Consider the following 21,515-nt stretch of genomic DNA (forward strand, 5'->3'; position numbering starts at 1 on the left):
CCCTCCCTCCGTCAGTAAACGCTGGCTAATTTATGCTTTGATGTCGTCTGAGAGCAGCATCTTAAGTCTGAGGGCGCACTGCATGTGTTTACTCTACTTATGAGGTCTAAAGAATCCCTGCCTCTTTTTCTACCAACAAACCTTTTATAACAATTAACAAGCGCGGACACCGAGTGGAGAAAGGTGCATAATGAGGCAGATAAAAGGATCCCACTGTGGGTTTTTCGAGCCTGCACTGCCTTTACTTTCTTACCAGTCAACAACGAGGACATCTCAATCCAAAAAAAAAAGCAGAAACGTTTGTTGTGTAATTTGACACAAATTGACCAATGGCCCCTAAATTGTTCCCACTCCACAAAATATTTTCTATGAGCTATATAATAAATATTAGTGGCTAGATCATGCGCAATAGTGTGATGACGAGCATCTGACGAGACGAAATTCCATCGATGGACTACTTAATACCAAAATGGAACACTCAAATGATTTTTATTGTGAACATTTTAGAACTGTGAAAAAAAATTGTCTTTATAAGAATGTTTTTTGGGTCATTTTAACAAATTCCTTGCAACAAAAAGAAAACAACAGAAGGACAAGTGCTGACAGGTGAATCAAGATTCAATTTCACACAATCACGAGGAAAGATTTCTTGGTTAAATGCTTCTTATTTTGTCGCACCATGATAAAATTTGCCATTTTTTTACTTTGTTGGATTGGATAGTAATTGTGTTGGATAGTATTTGTGTTGGTTCGCCTAAACACCAAGAACCGGGCCTATTTTGAGCCCAATTGTCAGAAAAATCAGATTATCGAATGTCTCTAAAAAAATAATCCCAAAGCGTGTGTAGTGTGCTATGTTGGTCATTACGAGTCCACCCCACACTATAAAAGCAGTAATAACATTTGAATGTTTTTCAGCATGTGTTGGTATTGTCACAGTTTTAAAATTAAGATGTTAAACTTCTTAAATCTTTTTGGGGTAGATGAATGACATTCGAACTACATTTACAACATGTGCAGTCCAATAACACGATAGTCCTCGTTGCGGGCAAAAGTTTCGGAGGTCGAAATGCATCTCTTAATTTAGTCGCCGCTCAGAGTCAAAGTCAATTAAAGCGCATTTTTCACCTCCTCATTCAACCTTGAATTACAGTGCAAATACGACAGGAGGAGCTAACCTTCTCTCAGCACTGCGTGGGACCCGCTGCGCAGGAGTCAACCCAGCTGTACTCGCTGAGCCAAAGAGTCATTTTGGACCTCTGGAAGGTGTTTTACAAGCGTTGTTTGCAGAAGAGATGATCAGGAGCATCTGCGCATTGTCCCATGACAAAGAAGGCTCCGAAAACGAAAAATGGACCGATGAACACCACTGGCATTTAAAGCTTTTAAATGGGTCTTCATTTGGTCCTAAATTCTCAACTAGCGGGAGTTAATTGGCCATTAGTTGATTACTGCCCGACACTTGCGCAGCATAACCTTCACAAGCGTAATCATCATCACATGGTCAGAGGAGCAAGCTGTGACGACTTGCCCCACGAGTTAGACTTTCAGAAAATTGGGCTGCTTGTGCTTTATAACGGATCGACTTTTGCAGGTACGGAGGAGCTTAATAATCTTACAGTGAGTGGTACAGAACAGAACGCTGTCCCAAATTTGTACCCAAGTAGAACTGTGCTGCAGTTCAGTGGTCCATAACGACCGCTCACAGACAGTTGATAGAAAAAAAAAAAAAAACCTAAACATTTTTGGTGGGTAGCGTGAACAAACTTTAAAAAAAAAAAAAAAAAAACATTTTTGTGAACAAAATTAGATAAAAACGAAAATGTATTGACGAAAAAGAAAACTAACTGAAACTACACCGTACTTGTATAAAACTCACTGTTAATTATAGCAAAAATGTGACTTGTTTTCATGTTTGTCAATTAATATCTTACGTGAACTTTCAGGATGCATTAAAAATGTATTTATTTTGGTATTGCTGCATGTCCATACAGAAGAAGGACGGTCAAGCAATCATTTGAGAATGGTAGATACTTTATTTATACCAGTTATTTTTTTAAATCTTGAACCTGACAAGTACTCCATTTATCGAAAAAAAACTAACACCAAAACTAATAAAAACTAAAATAAGATGAAGAAACTGACTTTAAAAAAAAAAAGAAGTTTAAAGCTCTACCATAACCCTACTGAGGACCGACAGTACTTTTTGGGCATGACCAACACAACACACGGTGCACTTTGAGCACAATTAAGGGTCTCATCCCAATAACCAGACGATTCTGGTGATCAAATGTAACCTGACGTTGTAACTGGGCTGACCTGTGAGAGGCTGTGATGTGAAAAATAAAGTGTAGCTCGTCGGGGGCACATGAAGGGGATCAACACTAAGCCCTCAGGACAGGCAAGTTACACCGTCAGGAAAAGAGGCCAGGCACTCGTCATCCCTCGTGGATTCCCTTCGCAGGTCAGTTTCAAGGACCTTGCGTGTAGCATGTTTGCCAATCCCCTCTGCCCCCCCAAAGTACTGGCCCGTATTTCCCCCAGACCATGCAGTGAACTGCTCAGTTCCAGGCAGGCAGGCTGGCGGATGGACATCCCTTAACAGGCAGCATCAGCGGCACTAGTGCTACTAGCCTGTAATTAACTCAGACAGCTCAGGCTTGGAGAGAGGCAGCCGGGCTATATCATAATGAGCTCAGCTGGGATTAGGAGGACAGGGCAGGGGGGTGAGCAGAGGGGAAGCATCGGAGGGAAGGGGAGGCGTGAGGGTGGGGGGGTACCACCATTCTGGCCTCAACCTACACTGTGGCATCGCGGAGGGCCGGGGGGGGACAACCGGGAAAGACGAGGCGGAAAAGTGAAGAGGAAAGAAAGCGCAGAGGCGCAGGAGAGAGGATGGAGGAGGTGAGCAGAAATGGACCGATGAACACCACTGGCATTTAAAGCTTTTAAATGGGTCTTCATTTGGTCCTAAATTCTCAACTAGCGGGAGTTAATTGGCCATTAGTTGATTACTGCCCGACACTTGCGCAGCATAACCTTCACAAGCGTAATCATCATCACATGGTCAGAGGAGCAAGCTGTGACGACTTGCCCCACGAGTTAGACTTTCAGAAAATTGGGCTGCTTGTGCTTTATAACGGATCGACTTTTGCAGGTACGGAGGAGCTTAATAATCTTACAGTGAGTGGTACAGAACAGAACGCTGTCCCAAATTTGTACCCAAGTAGAACTGTGCTGCAGTTCAGTGGTCCATAACGACCGCTCACAGACAGTTGATAGAAAAAAAAAAAAAAACCTAAACATTTTTGGTGGGTAGCGTGAACAAACTTTAAAAAAAAAAAAAAAACATTTTTGTGAACAAAATTAGATAAAAACGAAAATGTATTGACGAAAAAGAAAACTAACTGAAACTACACCGTACTTGTATAAAACTCACTGTTAATTATAGCAAAAATGTGACTTGTTTTCATGTTTGTCAATTAATATCTTACGTGAACTTTCAGGATGCATTAAAAATGTATTTATTTTGGTATTGCTGCATGTCCATACAGAAGAAGGACGGTCAAGCAATCATTTGAGAATGGTAGATACTTTATTTATACCAGTTATTTTTTTAAATCTTGAACCTGACAAGTACTCCATTTATCGAAAAAAAACTAACACCAAAACTAATAAAAACTAAAATAAGATGAAGAAACTGACTTTAAAAAAAAAAAGAAGTTTAAAGCTCTACCATAACCCTACTGAGGACCGACAGTACTTTTTGGGCATGACCAACACAACACACGGTGCACTTTGAGCACAATTAAGGGTCTCATCCCAATAACCAGACGATTCTGGTGATCAAATGTAACCTGACGTTGTAACTGGGCTGACCTGTGAGAGGCTGTGATGTGAAAAATAAAGTGTAGCTCGTCGGGGGCACATGAAGGGGATCAACACTAAGCCCTCAGGACAGGCAAGTTACACCGTCAGGAAAAGAGGCCAGGCACTCGTCATCCCTCGTGGATTCCCTTCGCAGGTCAGTTTCAAGGACCTTGCGTGTAGCATGTTTGCCAATCCCCTCTGCCCCCCCAAAGTACTGGCCCGTATTTCCCCCAGACCATGCAGTGAACTGCTCAGTTCCAGGCAGGCAGGCTGGCGGATGGACATCCCTTAACAGGCAGCATCAGCGGCACTAGTGCTACTAGCCTGTAATTAACTCAGACAGCTCAGGCTTGGAGAGAGGCAGCCGGGCTATATCATAATGAGCTCAGCTGGGATTAGGAGGACAGGGCAGGGGGGTGAGCAGAGGGGAAGCATCGGAGGGAAGGGGAGGCGTGAGGGTGGGGGGGTACCACCATTCTGGCCTCAACCTACACTGTGGCATCGCGGAGGGCCGGGGGGGGACAACCGGGAAAGACGAGGCGGAAAAGTGAAGAGGAAAGAAAGCGCAGAGGCGCAGGAGAGAGGATGGAGGAGGTGAGCAGAGGTGAAGGCCGGGGGAGACAGGAGGAGCCAAGACGATGGCTTTAGGCCAAGCTTTGTGCGGAGCGTCACAAAGGGTCACCGGTAGTACTGCAGTTACAAGGGCTTCTCGAGATCAAACCAGACAACGGTTACACTCCAAAAAGAGACACATAAGAAGACTAAAGGAGGCAAGAGAACCGAAAAGGGTACAATCCTCCTAAAGTGGATTTCAAATGTTTTTGAAGACCAGAGCGGGAAGGGAAGCCTTTTTTATTCACCATTTTTGGAAGACAGTCAAATAGTGAAAGTACATTTGCTGTAGCGGGCCCCAAACAAGGCATATATTTTACATTACGAAAATCTCCTGGCACAAAAACATCACAGAAGGGATATTGTCTCAATTTACACACCAAATATATTGAGTGTGAAGCATAAAGCTGAAGGACATACTGACCAGCCAATCTGCTTTAAGGAATTTCAAACAGGCACTTCATTGTATCTTGTACCATCTCCTGGAAAGTATTTCATCGTTCTACTTGTCGGCTGTCACTATACATCGCTGGCACAGACGGATAGACGAAGATACACGACATTATTGCATCAGATAAGTGAGTACGTGAAACCAAATGAGGTTGGCTGACTGTAATGTCACAAAATGGTTATGTGTCCTCGCTTTACTGTACAAGATGACAATCTAGTAAAAACTGATTTAAAACAAAAACCTTTAGAAACACCGTTTCAAAAATAGACGACACTGTTTAAATCAGAGGTGGCCAAACTTTTTTTGACCGAAGATCGACTTTTGATCTTCGGTCACGTACGCCACGATGAGCAACAGCCGGAAACGTGAGCGAAACCGAAACACACAAATCTTTTTTTCCCGCCATTTCCTCCTCCCACCCCTCACAGTCGACTTGGAACAGTCCGCTGGTTCCCGGTCGATCGCGATTGACGTATTGGTCTAAATGATCTCCCTCGTCCCCCACAAAAAAAAAAAAGACTGAAAACACTGTTCTGGGGGTCTTCTATCTATGACTGAATTCTGCTCATTTAGCAAAAACGTAACCCAAATAACGCAAGCCGAAAAGCTCTGTAGTCTATCACGAACCTAAGATAACAGTAGTAAAGTCATCATGAGCTAAATATTAGTTTGATCCCCACCTCTCACTTCTCCAAAACGAATACACAGGATAATCACACAGGACATTACTTTAAAGCAAACACCAACTGCGATCAAAAGAGAGCAAAAAAATTGCTGTCATTTGACTCGATCGTCCGCGTGGGTGTCTGTCCCATGCAGAAACGCAATCTTGTGATTCAAAGTGACGCAACGAGATTTGGTTGGAATCCCCCCCCCTTTCAAAAGAAAATCACAATTTTACAAGGTTCATCAACACAATTGTAGCAGATCATGTGGACTAAAGGTGTGACAACACCCTTGGTGAGACCACGTCATTTGTATCCGCTGCGCTTCCATGTGTGAAGAGTTGGGTGGCCAATTTAACAAATGAGGAGAGTCTAATGATTTTAGTCTGACCCCCGCTGGTAGGTAATGATGTGACGGACTGAAGGGATGCTGTGAAGTTGGGAAGGTCATAGTGAATTTATAAAATTTAAAAAATCAGTTCGTCAGTATTCTCATGGTGGGGACGATAAAACCGAGAAGTGTGTCAAGTACTTAGAAAGTGACTTACTTTTCCAGAGTGAGTTTCCGGGTGAGGTTTTTGAAGTAGGCAAGTTCGTTCCACACGGCATCGCTGTTCTCTTGTCTTAGTTGCCAGGGCTCGGCGCGTGGCATCCTTCCACGTGGCCTGAAGTACAAAGAGATTTCTCAAGCAATCAATGGATTAGGGAATAGTCCCCAGTTCACCTCCTGGAATTTCGAGTCCTGTGCATACCACACTTTATTTAATTCCCCTACAGACCGTCGGGATTCACTACAGTGGAACATTAAAAAACGAAGGCCCAATGGTAATACCATTTGGAGTCCAAACAGTTTTTTTTCTCCCTAGAACGTATGCCTCAAAAGACAAACAAAACTGGTGGGTGGTGGTGGGCGGAGGGGTCACCACGTCGACTTGTATGACAAAGTGCTGCACGTGATATCAAACATACATTTTAAAACACAACGCAATGAATAAGCAATCAATTCATCTTTTCATTCATAAACAAGACAAACCACATTGTCATTTGGCATACATGCGGTCCCGAGTTTCATACGCTCCTTTTGCACAATCAACATGTGTGACGCTGCTCGTCGATGAGAGAAAGGAAAGAGACTTAAGTCTCCACTGACCAGTACGACGGCGCCCTGATGCTCAAATGGTAATCTTGCAATCACGGCGTGCGTGACATCACTCGCATTGCAGGAGCTAAAGTTTGAACGGAAAAAAACAACTTGCCACACATATACCCTGTAGAGAAGGAACGGTTTAAAGTTCCCACACTGGGGCCGCACATTGCAAATCAACTTGTGAGGCCAATTTTCGTGTTCCCGCTCCGTGATCGAAATCTTGTACAATGTCTTCCGAGAAGAACAGAAGCTTTGATACAGTTGTTCAGAGATGGGAAGCACCGTATTGTCTACTTTTTACTTCCTGCAGGTATTACTGCAAACTGTCCCGGTTAATTTGGTGCATTATACATCGTGTACGGCTTATGGAACACAGAGATATACATATGAAAAGCCAGTATTACACTGTGGGGATAATGGTCGGTGCAGCACATTACCTTGCCGCCCTTCGGCCAATTCGCACGGGGTAACGAGGCCCTTAGTCGCACTCTGTTTTCATTATTCTGCCCGGTTCAGCCGTATTGAAATGAGCAGCCTTGACTTTGACATTTTAGTGGCAAATCATGGAGCCACCTATGTATTTGTGAAAGCCCAGGGTGCTGCCTTGCGCGGACAAGCGGCGGAGCGTTCCCAGTGCGCCTTGAAAATGTAAATAATGGCTTGCATGCAAACAAGGGCCCTTCAAATGTCTACACCTCACTTATAAATACTGAATGACACTTTGTGTTTTGTCTACAGTAGCTGGCTCCAACATTGAATTGAACGTTTACCCAATCAGTTTTTACTTGAAGGATTCAATTCCAATTACCTTTTCATTTGCTCCTGCAATCAACTAAGATTTCATCGTCGTTCAAATTTATTGAGATGCAGCTACACGTTGGAAATCAAATTTTTAGCCGGCCTGCCATCGGCCATTTCCCAAATGTCTTGTCAATTAAGGTAGTGGTATGTTAATGGTTGTGTGACAACAATAAAATGCAAGGCATGAAGAGTTATTAAAGTTTTTGATGACGGCGACAGGTTTGACCGTGGAAGTTACATATTTTTTTCTTATTTCCAGTTGTGGAAAAAAAAAATGCTGTTCCAGCATCCTGGACTTTTAAGAGTCTTGCGCTCTGGGTCAAGAAGTTTACAGAAATGGTGGACAGCAGCCATTATTGACCATGTATACCATGCTATGCTAATGCTAGTTTAGCTTGCGGCTACTGTGGAATGTTGCTTATGCGCTGGTAAGCGTATGTAATTTGGATCCCTTGAACTTTTATTAGTATTTATTGTGTGTCATGTAGGGGCCCATTTAGCAAATCTCATTCTGGAGTCACTGAGAATTTGGCCTCTACTACCTTCAAAGTGGTTCCAATTCCCTCAGTGTGATAGTGAGGTGCGTTCTAAAGAAACATGGAAGATGCTTTATTAAGTCACAGTAAAGCTTTATACATCTTAATTTGTTTAGCGTGCTCCTAAAAGCCGTTGAACACGGAGCCATGAGAGAGCTATCGTCTTCAGGCCTCAGTGCGTCCCCCCCACGGTATCCTAGTTTCCATTATTAAGCAGGGGGAAACGAAGAGAACTTTTCCACGCCGCTACGGCTAATTGCTCTGATTCAGGGGGAATCTGTTTATGGGCGCAGCTTTGATCAGAGTACGGATGCTTTAATAACCTTTAATTTTATTTGCGCACCCCTTCACCCCCATCACACCCAGTATGATTAAAAAACTTTTTTCCCATCTCTAATATAAACAGGAAGTAAGCTTTTCCCCAATCTCGAGCATGCCGTTTTGTAAAAATATGTCGGTAATGTTGAATGGCAGCGAGGTTTCACTGGGACGGATGGGCTGCACGCTGTCTGCATGCTAATGAGACAACAAAGTTCACGCGTGCTTTGTGATTGGCCGGTGCTTCGATGCTGGTTTTTCCTCATTGGTGGTGGCTCTCTCTGCAACTCGGCAAACGGATAACTTGACAATTTCATAGCTGTAAAACGACATTTACGATGCAGATATATAGTTTTGGGCCATCGTCAACAATATGTTCGAAGTTTCCTATATGATGATAAATCACTACTTTGGCAACTTGTGACGGAGGACCACGAGATTGTTGTGTTCAGTGAGACTGACTCCATGATTTCAACAGGCTCAAGTAGTTCATTCAAGTGGTTTCAAGCGCTGTTTGGAGTTGACAGTGAGTGGATAGGTGGAAGTGGTGACTGGAAATTAGGCAGCCTCATTTCTGACTTTGGTCCGTAACTTGGGACAGCTGAAGCTCTGAGTGAAAAATAAGTCTCAAACTCTGACTGGGCTTCCGCAGGCAGTAGAAAAATACCACATTAAGTTTTTTTTCAGCACAGGTTAGCATTAGTGACCGAAAGCAACATGAAATGTCATTTTCAATCGGTGAAAGCGTCTGAGCAGAAGAGCAATGATTACTCAATCAAATGCACCATACTTGACATTTTCAGACAGCACTTGCGCAGTGTACGGCCAGTTTTAAGACCAGGTTGCTTCTGCATTTCCAGAGTTAGTCAATTTTAGCGTGATACCACTCCTTGATGGCGCTCTGAAAAACACTGGGCCAAAGCGGCGTTGCCTCCGCCCGCCCTTTGTTCTCACCGCCTGAGCCACTCCGCGCTGAGCCGTGCTGAGCTGACGTGAGCCGGGGCGCTGAGCACGCTCGCCGCACTTTCTCACGGGCTCACGTTGCACCGCTGTTTTCTTTAATTAACCCGGAGAGAAAACAGCTGACGGGGGTCCGTACTTAGCTCCCGTTCAGCCGCCACCCATGTGCACTCGGACATGCATTTTTAAACAGCCGCAGTGAATGAATGGAGATAACAACAGCCGCTTATTAATATTTTGACACTTTGTTTGAAAAAAAAAAAATCCTGTGGTTACTGTTGAATATAGCAGGAAGTGGCCCTTTCTCTTTCCTCCGCACCTTGCACCCTGCAGGAGTAGACACCTCCAACCTCCGGCTCTCACATCCTAATGAACGCCGAGGTGGGAGAGGAGCCGGAGTACGCATTTGGCACAAAACGCCACAGATTTAGTAGGCTTAAAATTGCTGAGCTTTTCTATGCGAGAGGGAGGTATTGGTGCGCATCTTTTAAAAAAAAATCCTGCACTCTGGTCCTATGAAACGTGTGTGGAGAAGAGGGGTTCACTTTAAGACTTGGGGATGAAGCGCATCAGTGTGTTGGTGTGGCAGGGTGCGTTAGATACAAGACACCGTGGACACGAAAAGGCTCCTCCTAGTACAAAAACCCCCCAAAAAGTGTAACCATTTTGTCAATGTGACCTAGAACTAGTGAAAACAACAACAACTGGGATAACGTGTGCACACCCTCTTCAGCATTGATCAATCATGCTAAAAGTCATGGAAAGTGGGAGTCAACACACACTTGATTGACAACATTTAATACATCTCCGATTAGCACCAAATGAAGTTCAACTGTTCTAGTAGGCTTTTCCTGGCGTTAATGGTGGAAAAGGTTTTGAAATGGTTCAGATTGAACTCTTGACTGAAAAAGGACATCACAGTGCCAAAGGGCTCACTCAGGTTACAACCAATCACGGGCTCACTTGTTGCATGGGTTTGGTCATGTGACATTTACCCGCTGATCCCGAGGGGAACTGCGATATCATTTTCAGTCCGCCCAAAAAGATGGATGAAAACGGTTGGATTGTGCCGCTTATTTCAATTTCCATCATGTATTTATGGAAATTGAAATAATCAGCCTTTTTTTTTCCCAAGACGACATTGAGTTTTATTCCTGAAGAAAATGCTTGAATTAAGCATGAGAAACCTGTTCAGAAATTAAAATTATTTGACATATTTAAACGTTTTTGAAAAAAATACAAACCCCACCAGATTTGTTTTCTTTCGTAACTAATTACATTTATGAAGAAGTCATTAGTAACTACTGCGATTGAATTACTTCTCGGGAGTGGTCAGAATCAGCTTGTGTTTGAATTTGGTTTGCTGTTAGTGTGCACCACCCTTCAAGGTTCTGTATCAAGTATTGTTCCAACATCCGTAATTTAACGTAAAAACATTGTACGCACGTGTCATTTGCTTTCTCCGCCGCTTTCAGCTGGTTTTTGACGGCCTTGTAGTTCTTCTGTACTACTAAAAGGCGTTCCCGTCTTCTGTTGTGAGCCTTTCTCAGTTCTTCATTCTCCTCAGTCTGTGAGAAACACAACATTGATTGAAAGTGCTTTGTTTGTCATGCAATCGAGAATTAATGTCAACTGTTAATCAAAAAGTTGAAACCTCCAAGGTTGACCGGCTCAGACAAAAGTGGAGATAAACCAAAAACATGCTGGGAAAGAAAAAAAATTGCCTAAAAAATTCAACAAAACAAATCTTCACCTCAGGGCTTGACACAAGATTTCAGAAAATCTTGTGCGAATTAAGCTTAATGACCTCAATAACTGTTTTGCATGGTAGTGTGTGTGTGTGTGTGTGTGTGTGTGTGTGTGTGTGTGTGTCTTATTTTTATTTTATTTGGCCTCATATTAGTTGTGCGTGTTGCATTAAATTGTATTTAAAAAAACAACAAGTCACATATGGACATTTTGGAGTATTTCAATTCAGTCACCTCATGTTGTCTGTTGACCGAACTCGCTTTTTTTTTTCCCCTGGAAAGTGGCCAGAAATAAGTAAAGAAAACCTGAAAATGCACACAGGTGGGCCAGGATTTGACTCAGAACCTCAGAAACTGTGATTCAAATGTGTGAACCACTCACACATCATACTTCATCACGGCTTTATTAATTGCAGCAGGAACTACATTGCTCAGCAAACAGGTTCCTGCATTTTGTCTGTCAAGCCGCCTTTGTCTTCAAAACATGATTTGAATTTTATACTGTATTATCGTTTCATTATATCGTAGTTAACTTGTCATGATTAAAATTTGTCAGTTATGAAAAAAAAAATCTTAAAATATTGCTTGAACGGTTAACCTGGAAGAAATGATTTTTAATTTTTTTTTTTTAACGGAACCACTTGAAAGGCAGCCACTGCCACAGTGTTGGACAGTCTCCTGTCCTTAAAACTACCGGTAGGTGGGCTGTAGGTCGCGTTCCGAGCCCAATGGTTGACAGCCATTAAAACACAGGCAGATCGGACTTCTGATTTTAAAACGGAGGAGTAAGAAAAGACAGCATATGGATTTTTCTTGTCAAGAGAGGCCGTTCCCCGCCTCCTCCCCAATCGCTCTGACCTTAACAGCGAGGGCGAGCGAGAAAACACTTTCGGCCGACAGGACGAACAGGGGTCTGCGAGTGAAAGGAGAGAACAGCAGCTGGTGAAAACGGAGAAATTACAACGGGAAGAAAGCGAGAGGGAAAGTGAAAGGAAGAGTGGGTGAGGGCGGTGGGTTTGAGGGGTGCTGGGGGGGGGTTGTAGGTTTCTGCTCGAGTGGCCAGGGCTTGGGAGAGTTGTCTTTCTGAAGGGAAGGAGCTTGTTTACTGCTGATATGACACGGCTGCCCTGCAGAGAGGGAAATGCGAGCCCTCAGCCCTGTTATTATTAACAAGGACAAAGAGAACAGAGAGAGCCCACACGAACATGCGCCGGACAGCAAGTGCGCACAAACAGAGACTGCCAATGACAAGTATGGATTTTCCCTCGTGCGGATTATTCACAGAGGACATCTGCGAGACATCCTCTGCCCCTTCAAGCAACCCACAGCCTCTCAAAAACAACACGCTAATGAAAGGGTCCAGAGTCGGCGCAGTGCTACTAACTAGTGACAAAGGTGGTTTGGGGGGGGGGGGGTTGACGCACAGGAGGGTGGAACAAGTGGCAGGGCATTAGCCTGAATCGTGGATTCCCAGGCTTCGCGCAGCACTTCCCATGGGCGGCCCGACTGGGTGATCACGCCACAGCCCCCCTGCCCGCAGATCAATACGCGACCCATGTGGTGGACGTTCTCAAGCTGAAAAATAATTACGCGGCAACAAGCCACTGTTTGCTTGAAAGTGAAGACAATGAGGATTGGCCGTTTGTTTGCTTGCCCGCCGCCGTTCGTTGCGAAGGTCAAAATGTCAACGGCACAGCCGGGCGATCCCAATTTGAAAGGCACTCTGTTGGAAAGACCAAGTTGAGAAGATGCGGCCGAGAGTGCAAGACGCTGGAGGCGAGGTCACTTGACGGCAATTTGACAGAGGGCACATTGCTTAACAGGAGATCTAGGCCAGAGGTCCTCAATAGGCAGACCCGGATCTTTTTCTACAGTGGATACAAAAAGTCTACACACCCTTGTCCGAATGATATGAAAAAATAAGACCGAATTTGATGTGCTTGCGCCAGTGTTAGCCATAAAAGAGCCTCGGTAACGCAAGTCAAAAACAGGAAAGTAAAATAGGAGATGGACGATGGCAATTGTGGGTCCGCTAAAAAGATAAAGTAGTCCTAGAGTATTGACGACACTTACTGTAACACTGTATGAACATTGAATGAAGGTTAATGTAACTATCAACCATACTGCTTCGGAGGTAGCCTCTAACGCAAATAAGCATTGATTTAATTCTTATATTGACCAGTTCATTTATTTTTTTTTTCATAGTTGAGTGGGCTTCAATTAAAGTTTTAAGTATTCTATGTTAAAGTAAAATTACCATAATTCAGCCTTTTTTTCAGGTCCTTATTTCCAATGTCAGAAAAAAAAGACAAAATTTCAATAAATGTGATAATCTTTTCAATCATATCACTGGGCCATATTTTCGATGATATCTGAAGTATTTGTTGCAATTTTTAAAATAAATTTTCATAATTCACTCATTCATTGGTTTCTTCCTCAAACCGCCTCTCCTAAGATTCTAATTCTTTTCCAGCTATTTTTTTTCAGTCAAGTTTTTATTTTTTTAGATCCCAATTATATTGGTCAATGTAATTGATTCTATCAACTCACACGGCTCTTTAGTTTCCTGAAAAATGATGAGATGAATACCAAAACAATCAGCGATAAAACGAATAACACATTTATACATACACCTACTTCCCATATGCACTCAAACCATTAATAAATGCAGTCAGTTCCACATTTGAGTTGTCAGTTCCCCCCCTCCCCCTCCCACTGTGCATTCCTTCACGAAGCGCTCCTCAAGCGGCAGATACGTAAATGGCACCATTAACTAAGACAGTCATGCGTGTCGTCTGAATCCATGCCGAGCATCACTGGTGCCTGCCAGTGATATTAAGTCAGACACTTCAGATCTGACAAGAAAATGATGCCTAATACGTTCTCGGGATTGTGTTCTAAAGGGAGATGACCTCTGCTTAATCACTTGCTCGCCGGTCAACCCAAAAGACGGGAAGGATAAAGAGAGGTGAAGCGGAGGACCGCTCCAGGGTAGGTCTGAGGTTAACTAAAGCGATTGAAATTACTCTCCATCTATGTAAAATTCATCCTTGGATGTTTTATGAAGAAAAATGTGTGACATTTGATCAATCTGGAGTGGAACCTCAAAGGTCGATCAGAATTACAATGGCAGTTGTTTGCGAGTTTCATTTGTTCGGTGACCAAAAGTGGCAGATAATCACAAGGGGGTGAGGACAAATATTTGCATACGAGCAATTAGAAAAACAAAATACAATTTCCTCTTCCAGTGTCCTCATTTTGGCCTCGTACCGCTTTCTGCTGAAAATGAATTTCAACTGCCTTCAGGCTTGCATTGGAAACGTCACAGCTCGCTTGCTGTCTGGTGACTTTCGCAATGCGAGCCCGAGGGCAGTTTGAATTCAATTTCAGTCGACAGACAGCACGGGGCAGTATCAAGTCAAGATGGCAGCACCTTAGGATGGACGAAAATGGATAGATTCATCTGCTTAGTTCAATCAGAATACCGCTATTTTGACACATGGAAGACATGGCATCGAAAATGTTTCCACAGAGTTCAGGGTTGACAAATACCTAGAATGTGATTCATCTTAATAGCACGGGGCAGTATCAAGTCAAGATGGCAGCACCTTAGGATGGACGAAAATGGATAGATTCATCTGCTTAGTTCAATCAGAATACCGCTATTTTGACACATGGAAGACATGGCATCGAAAATGTTTCCACAGAGTTCAGGGTTGACAAATACCTAGAATGTGATTCATCTTAAAATCAAAGTGTAAAAGAAGTATCAAAAGAAAATCACCACAGCTGGACATAAACTAAAACATAAGCTTTGACTACAAGTGCTGTTTGTATGGTTGACTTCTGATGACTTCTGGCAAACATTATTCAACGCCTCTAAAATTCTAAAAGCCTCAAAAGCTACAAAAAAAAAAAAAAAAAAAAAAATCGCTACTCATAAAAACAGGAAAGTAAAATAGGAGATGGACGATGGCAATTGTGGGTCCGCTAAAAAGATAAAGTAGTCCTAGAGTATTGACGACACTTACTGTAACACTGTATGAACATTGAATGAAGGTTAATGTAACTATCAACCATACTGCTTCGGAGGTAGCCTCTAACGCAAATAAGCATTGATTTAATTCTTATATTGACCAGTTCATTTATTTTTTTTTTCATAGTTGAGTGGGCTTCAATTAAAGTTTTAAGTATTCTATGTTAAAGTAAAATTACCATAATTCAGCCTTTTTTTCAGGTCCTTATTTCCAATGTCAGAAAAAAAAGACAAAATTTCAATAAATGTGATAATCTTTTCAATCATATCACTGGGCCATATTTTCGATGATATCTGAAGTATTTGTTGCAATTTTTAAAATAAATTTTCATAATTCACTCATTCATTGGTTTCTTCCTCAAACCGCCTCTCCTAAGATTCTAATTCTTTTCCAGCTATTTTTTTTCAGTCAAGTTTTTATTTTTTTAGATCCCAATTATATTGGTCAATGTAATTGATTCTATCAACTCACACGGCTCTTTAGTTTCCTGAAAAATGATGAGATGAATACCAAAACAATCAGCGATAAAACGAATAACACATTTATACATACACCTACTTCCCATATGCACTCAAACCATTAATAAATGCAGTCAGTTCCACATTTGAGTTGTCAGTTCCCCCCCTCCCCCTCCCACTGTGCATTCCTTCACGAAGCGCTCCTCAAGCGGCAGATACGTAAATGGCACCATTAACTAAGACAGTCATGCGTGTCGTCTGAATCCATGCCGAGCATCACTGGTGCCTGCCAGTGATATTAAGTCAGACACTTCAGATCTGACAAGAAAATGATGCCTAATACGTTCTCGGGATTGTGTTCTAAAGGGAGATGACCTCTGCTTAATCACTTGCTCGCCGGTCAACCCAAAAGACGGGAAGGATAAAGAGAGGTGAAGCGGAGGACCGCTCCAGGGTAGGTCTGAGGTTAACTAAAGCGATTGAAATTACTCTCCATCTATGTAAAATTCATCCTTGGATGTTTTATGAAGAAAAATGTGTGACATTTGATCAATCTGGAGTGGAACCTCAAAGGTCGATCAGAATTACAATGGCAGTTGTTTGCGAGTTTCATTTGTTCGGTGACCAAAAGTGGCAGATAATCACAAGGGGGTGAGGACAAATATTTGCATACGAGCAATTAGAAAAACAAAATACAATTTCCTCTTCCAGTGTCCTCATTTTGGCCTCGTACCGCTTTCTGCTGAAAATGAATTTCAACTGCCTTCAGGCTTGCATTGGAAACGTCACAGCTCGCTTGCTGTCTGGTGACTTTCGCAATGCGAGCCCGAGGGCAGTTTGAATTCAATTTCAGTCGACAGACAGCACGGGGCAGTATCAAGTCAAGATGGCAGCACCTTAGGATGGACGAAAATGGATAGATTCATCTGCTTAGTTCAATCAGAATACCGCTATTTTGACACATGGAAGACATGGCATCGAAAATGTTTCCACAGAGTTCAGGGTTGACAAATACCTAGAATGTGATTCATCTTAAAATCAAAGTGTAAAAGAAGTATCAAAAGAAAATCACCACAGCTGGACATAAACTAAAACATAAGCTTTGACTACAAGTGCTGTTTGTATGGTTGACTTCTGATGACTTCTGGCAAACATTATTCAACGCCTCTAAAATTCTAAAAGCCTCAAAAGCTACAAAAAAAAAAAAAAAAAAAAAAAATCGCTACTCATCCATTAAGACTTGCCACCTCTTAAAAGGAAATTTTGGTGAAATTAAACATTCCACAGCCTCAGGGGAATTTACCTTAAAGGTTGAGTGTGTATGTGTCGGCAACATTCGTGCTGGAGAAGGTCACCTAGGAATTGCAATTGAACCGTTTGAGACGGTGACAGTTAGTGAGCTGCGGAGATTCGCATCCTTACAGCAGCTGATAGCTGTAATCAAACATACGGGAAAGTGAGCCACCGGCCACATACCGTCGTCAAGAAAGCGTCTCCCATCTGAGGGTTCGCACTGGACCTCGCTACATGCCATTGGACGTTACCAAAGTCAAAGTCACTTACTGACAATAGCCAATGACACGTCTTTTTTTGGGGGAGTATGTCTTGGACGCTTACAGTTTTCAAATTTCAAACCGTGGCCATCACAAAGCTGTTATTAACTGCCCAAGTTTGACTGTTAAAATAAGTTACTCATTGTAATTTAAAAATAAATAAATAAATTAATTAATAAACTAGACTACAGGAAACAAATACTCTGTGGTGCACGGCAATATTGTCGACTAGCTAAAGCACTTTTCAACTGTCGTACAAGTGGAAAAATGAATTAGTTGCCTTTGACTTTGCACCTGTATCATGACTTTTCTGACCATTTCAGTGATGACTGGTGACTCAGAGACTCCCTTCAAAAAGGAGAACTTCATCCCTTTGTGTCCAGACTGCAGATGAATAGTCGCTCGCCCAAAGCCACTGGGATGTATTTAAAACACATACAATGGCCCGGTTTCTCGAAGGGGCAGTTCACAAAAGACTTTTAAGTTAAGAGATATTGTGATATAGCTTCTATGGTAGTCAAGCACGTTTCCACCTAGCGATCAACGGTGCCCTTTTGGTGTCGACCTTGTCCCCCAAATAAATAAATACATAAAATTGTGGCACTGATCCTACGAGCATGAGATTTTCCTTACAATTTTTTTTCCCATTGAAAATAAATAAATAAATAAATAGTGGGGGGGGGGGCGGGGGGGGGCGCGAACAACCTGTCGGGCATCCTATGAATGGGTCCCAACTCTACACAAAATGTTTTCATCCACATGAGCTACTACTTCACCTTTGACCGGAGCAAGTCCTCAAGGTCTCGAATTCTTTGTTGTGCGCTCCTTCTTCCGCCATGATAAGGTTCCGCACTGCCAGCTGGGGACAGAGACCGGGATCGCTGCACAGGTGCACCCTGGGAGACGAGACGTAAGCCAAGAGAGGCGTTCGGTTGAGAGCAGGATCGCGTAACAATGCAACAATTAACATCTGTACCGTCGACACTAAATGAATGCCGAGAAAAAAAGGGCTGCATAATCCCATTCCCCTCTTCACCTTGACAAAAAAAAAAAAAAAAAAAAACACGCATTGCTGACTTTGGTACACACAGATGCTCACAAAAACAAACAGGCTACCAGAGGAATAAAAGCATGCTGGGGCAGCAGGCTGCATCAGCTGAAGGCAGGAAGTTCAGCTCATGTGCGTGTGTGAAAGAACGGCAAAGGTTTCTCTCTGCGACTGGCTAATGAGTATGTTCATTTCCATTTACATTGTTTCTTTGACAATAATGATGTCCCATTAGGGAAGACTAAAGGGGCTATAGATTCCAGAATGTGCTGGGCTTCATTACAAGAGGTGGGCAGGGAGGTCGCTCTAATTGCTCGACCAGGGGCCTCCAGGTTACACTTGATAGGACAACCGATTAGCGGGGAGCGGGGCGGGGTGTGTGTGTGTGTGTGTGTGTGGAAATATGAATAGGAGACGATGGGAGGCGTCCCGCGGAGCCCAGGAGGCCTGACCAGATGGTGGGCTTAAAAAAAAAAAAAAAAAAAATGCAGGGCGCCTAAACGCACAGCAGTCCTTGAGCCAGAGTGGGTGTGAAGTGCAAAGAGGAAGAGTGTTAGATAAAGATGGCAGATCATTAATTCGCGTTCTGATGGCTGTTTCTGAACCGAACGCCGCCGTTGTTCATCTTTACTTACGTATTCGATTCACTCCGGAGGCGTATGTGTGTGGGAATGCGCGCGACGGCTCTGGCCGACTCCGGTGACCTGGCGCTCTTCATTCCGCCGCGGTGTCTGCTCGGGTGCCAACCGCGTGTGCTTTAAGTCAGCCTTAATGGCTGCGCGCAACTAATTAGCAGATTGATCTACATATTCTTGTTGCGAGGCGTGCCAAATGGCCAGACCCCGTGAGGACATTGCGAATGGCCAGAAGGGGAATCCCAGATCACGCCCCCCCCCCAAAAAAGGCCAATGATGAAGTTAAAATGAAAACATTCTCAATGCGTGGTATTCTAGGAGGATAATAAGCACTGTTAGTTAAACTGACCGTTTTCAGGGCGGTAAAAACTTGAAGACAAGGGTTAGACTCTGAAAAAGTGCAAGTACACGTATACCATATAGCGCAAGGTGTCACGTACGGTACTGACGATGGATGTACTCAAACAAAATTGGGAATATTCTGAAGATGACATTTTCTGTCACACTCTTGTATGGATATTTTTGGCTCAGAAAAAGGGCCAAGAGAATAAAAAGATGAAAAGGCAGAGAGCGCCACGATCGACATTAGTCGTGCAGCTGGTATGGCGACCGCGACCTGACCGTTACACCTGCTAATGTCTTGGCAAACATGGAAGCACAGCGCGCACACACACACAGGATACTGAGGAGAGCAAGTAATAAAAACACCATTTGAAACTAGCCTCTATTCTGAGTGGGAATAAAAACTGGCTGTTGTGGGGGCCCCAAGAAGAAACCTTTCATAGACATCTTCTTGCCTCTCTTCACCTTTCCTCCACATCACTCAGAGAGAGACAGAGAGCGAGCGAGAGAGAGAGAGAGAGAGAGAGAGAGAGAGAGAGAGAGAGAGAGAAAGAGAGAGGTCACGGTTATCAGTGGGCTTATTTACGATTTCAGCAGCATGTCTCGTGTGAATCCGGAGCACTCAAAGTATAACTTGGTTCCATTTGCACAAAGAAGCATATAAACACCGCGGCAGACAAATATACACAGTTTGAGAACGTGTGAACCAAGTGGTCTGTGAAGAAAAGCCACGATGTAAATAAACAAAGAGTAACAATTTCATACTGAGGCATTTGTCACATTTTTACACTCATTTCATATTTATTCCCCCTCTAGTGGAAATAACAGAAATACAGCTAATCTGCTCCTGGGTCAAATTCAGTCATTTTAATTTGATAAGAACCCGAATCTTTGATGCCTGTAAAACAAAAGGTACATGACGCATCCAATGTAGCACGTCGACATCAATAACATGCGAAGTAAGAACGCTTTAGAAATCAGAAGGCGTGCGCTCTGATTTCATTTTATGGATCAGACTAACATCCCCGCCATTATTCAGTTGAAAAATACATTGTCGACATCGGATTGCGGCGCCAGTGATACTCAAGCAGACATGAGATAAATCAGCAACTTAATGGTAATTAGGTGTAAACAATAATGCTCTATAATGTGCGAGCGTGTCCCGAGGCAAGCGAGCGGGCCCGCAACTCGGAAAGCAACGTTGAATGGCATCAATACTATTAAAGCATTTCGTGCAAAATAATTGCATTACATGTATCAAGAGGAAGAACAGAAGGCCTCCCGCTGAAGCTTTAATGAGGACAGTGGTAGAAATCAAACAACGTCTCTTCAGGCCAGCTTTAGTTGTGCGAGTGAGGCCATCTAGAAACCTGCCAAACTTAAAGAGAAGGAATTGCGAGAAGATCAAAAGCCTGTCTTGGTGTTCATAATGTCCCGCTGAAGCGGTAAATCAGCCAGTGCCTGGGCCCAAGGCATGCGTGAAACCAGCAGCACACGCCGGGCCTGATCACAGAAGGAGGTGTGCGTGTGTAAGTGTGTTTTCAGGACAAAAAAGCTTGGCAGAGGAAGGGTCTAATGAATCACATGGCTCTCAACACACCGCTGCCTTCGTGTCACCGCCGCGGCTTTGATCTGACGCGAGCGCGGTAATTTTCGGGAAGTGCGGCCATGTAAGCTCCTCGCACACGCGCCCTTCTAACCGGCTAAAAGAGAAATGTGTGTCGACGCCGACCCACCTGCTGCCTCCTGACAGGAGAGATGTAGTGAAGGGCTTTATCCTCTGAATGCTCACAATGAAGTCTGTGAGATGCGGCAACCGTCTGCTCAGATACAAGTGCCTGGAAGGGACGGAAGGAGCAGGTATGAGTGTTTGTTCGGGGGACGTGACTTACCTTTCAGCAGCAACAAGAAGAGCTGAATCGCATAAAAGCAGTATGGGGGGGTTGCAAAATAGTACCACCAAATCAAGCCTCGTTGAATGTAGCGATCACAAAGTCGGATTAGGCAAGGTGAAAGAGGGTCTCTCTATCCATTAAAAAAAAAAAACTACTGTAGCAAAGCACAGACTGGGGAGGATAAAATTAAAGAGAACATTGTTAACATTGTCTCACTAGTAGTGGGTACGTAAACCTGTATTCTCAAGATTTACCTACCTTTATTCGAGAGGAGACAACAGAAGAACGACAACAACAAAAAACCCAAAAAGAAAACAGATCAATGTAGAGAAAACTGGATTATAAAACTGCAGCAATGATCAATTTTGAGTAGATTGGGCCTTCTCAAAACGAGGGCCAACTCACTTTGGGCCGGGTGGTTGGTTTTTGACAAGTACTC

At 43.3% G+C, this 21,515-nt stretch overlaps 1 protein-coding gene across 7 annotated transcripts in view; it reads right to left on the minus strand.

Moving 5' to 3' along the window:
• cntln (centlein, centrosomal protein) overlaps positions 1–21,515 on the minus strand; it is an 89,824-nt gene that overhangs the window by 50,189 nt on the left and 18,120 nt on the right. For all 7 annotated transcript variants that reach the window (XR_002167307.1, XR_002167306.1, XR_002167305.1 and 4 more), the window contains 4 exons: positions 20,918–21,019; positions 17,933–18,052; positions 10,807–10,928; positions 6,147–6,263 (listed from right to left, as the gene is read on the minus strand). Coding sequence is in view for 3 of the 7 variants with exons in the window: in XM_019862427.1 (XP_019717986.1) it covers positions 6,147–6,263; positions 10,807–10,928; positions 17,933–18,052; positions 20,918–21,019 (461 nt within the window). In the remaining 4 variants the exon portion in view is untranslated. The remainder of the gene's footprint in view (positions 1–6,146; positions 6,264–10,806; positions 10,929–17,932; positions 18,053–20,917; positions 21,020–21,515) is intronic.

The sequence above is a fragment of the Hippocampus comes genome, unplaced genomic scaffold, assembly GCF_001891065.2.
Source record: "Hippocampus comes isolate QL1 unplaced genomic scaffold, H_comes_QL1_v1.1 scaffold7, whole genome shotgun sequence".
NCBI lineage: Eukaryota > Metazoa > Chordata > Actinopteri > Syngnathiformes > Syngnathidae > Hippocampus > Hippocampus comes.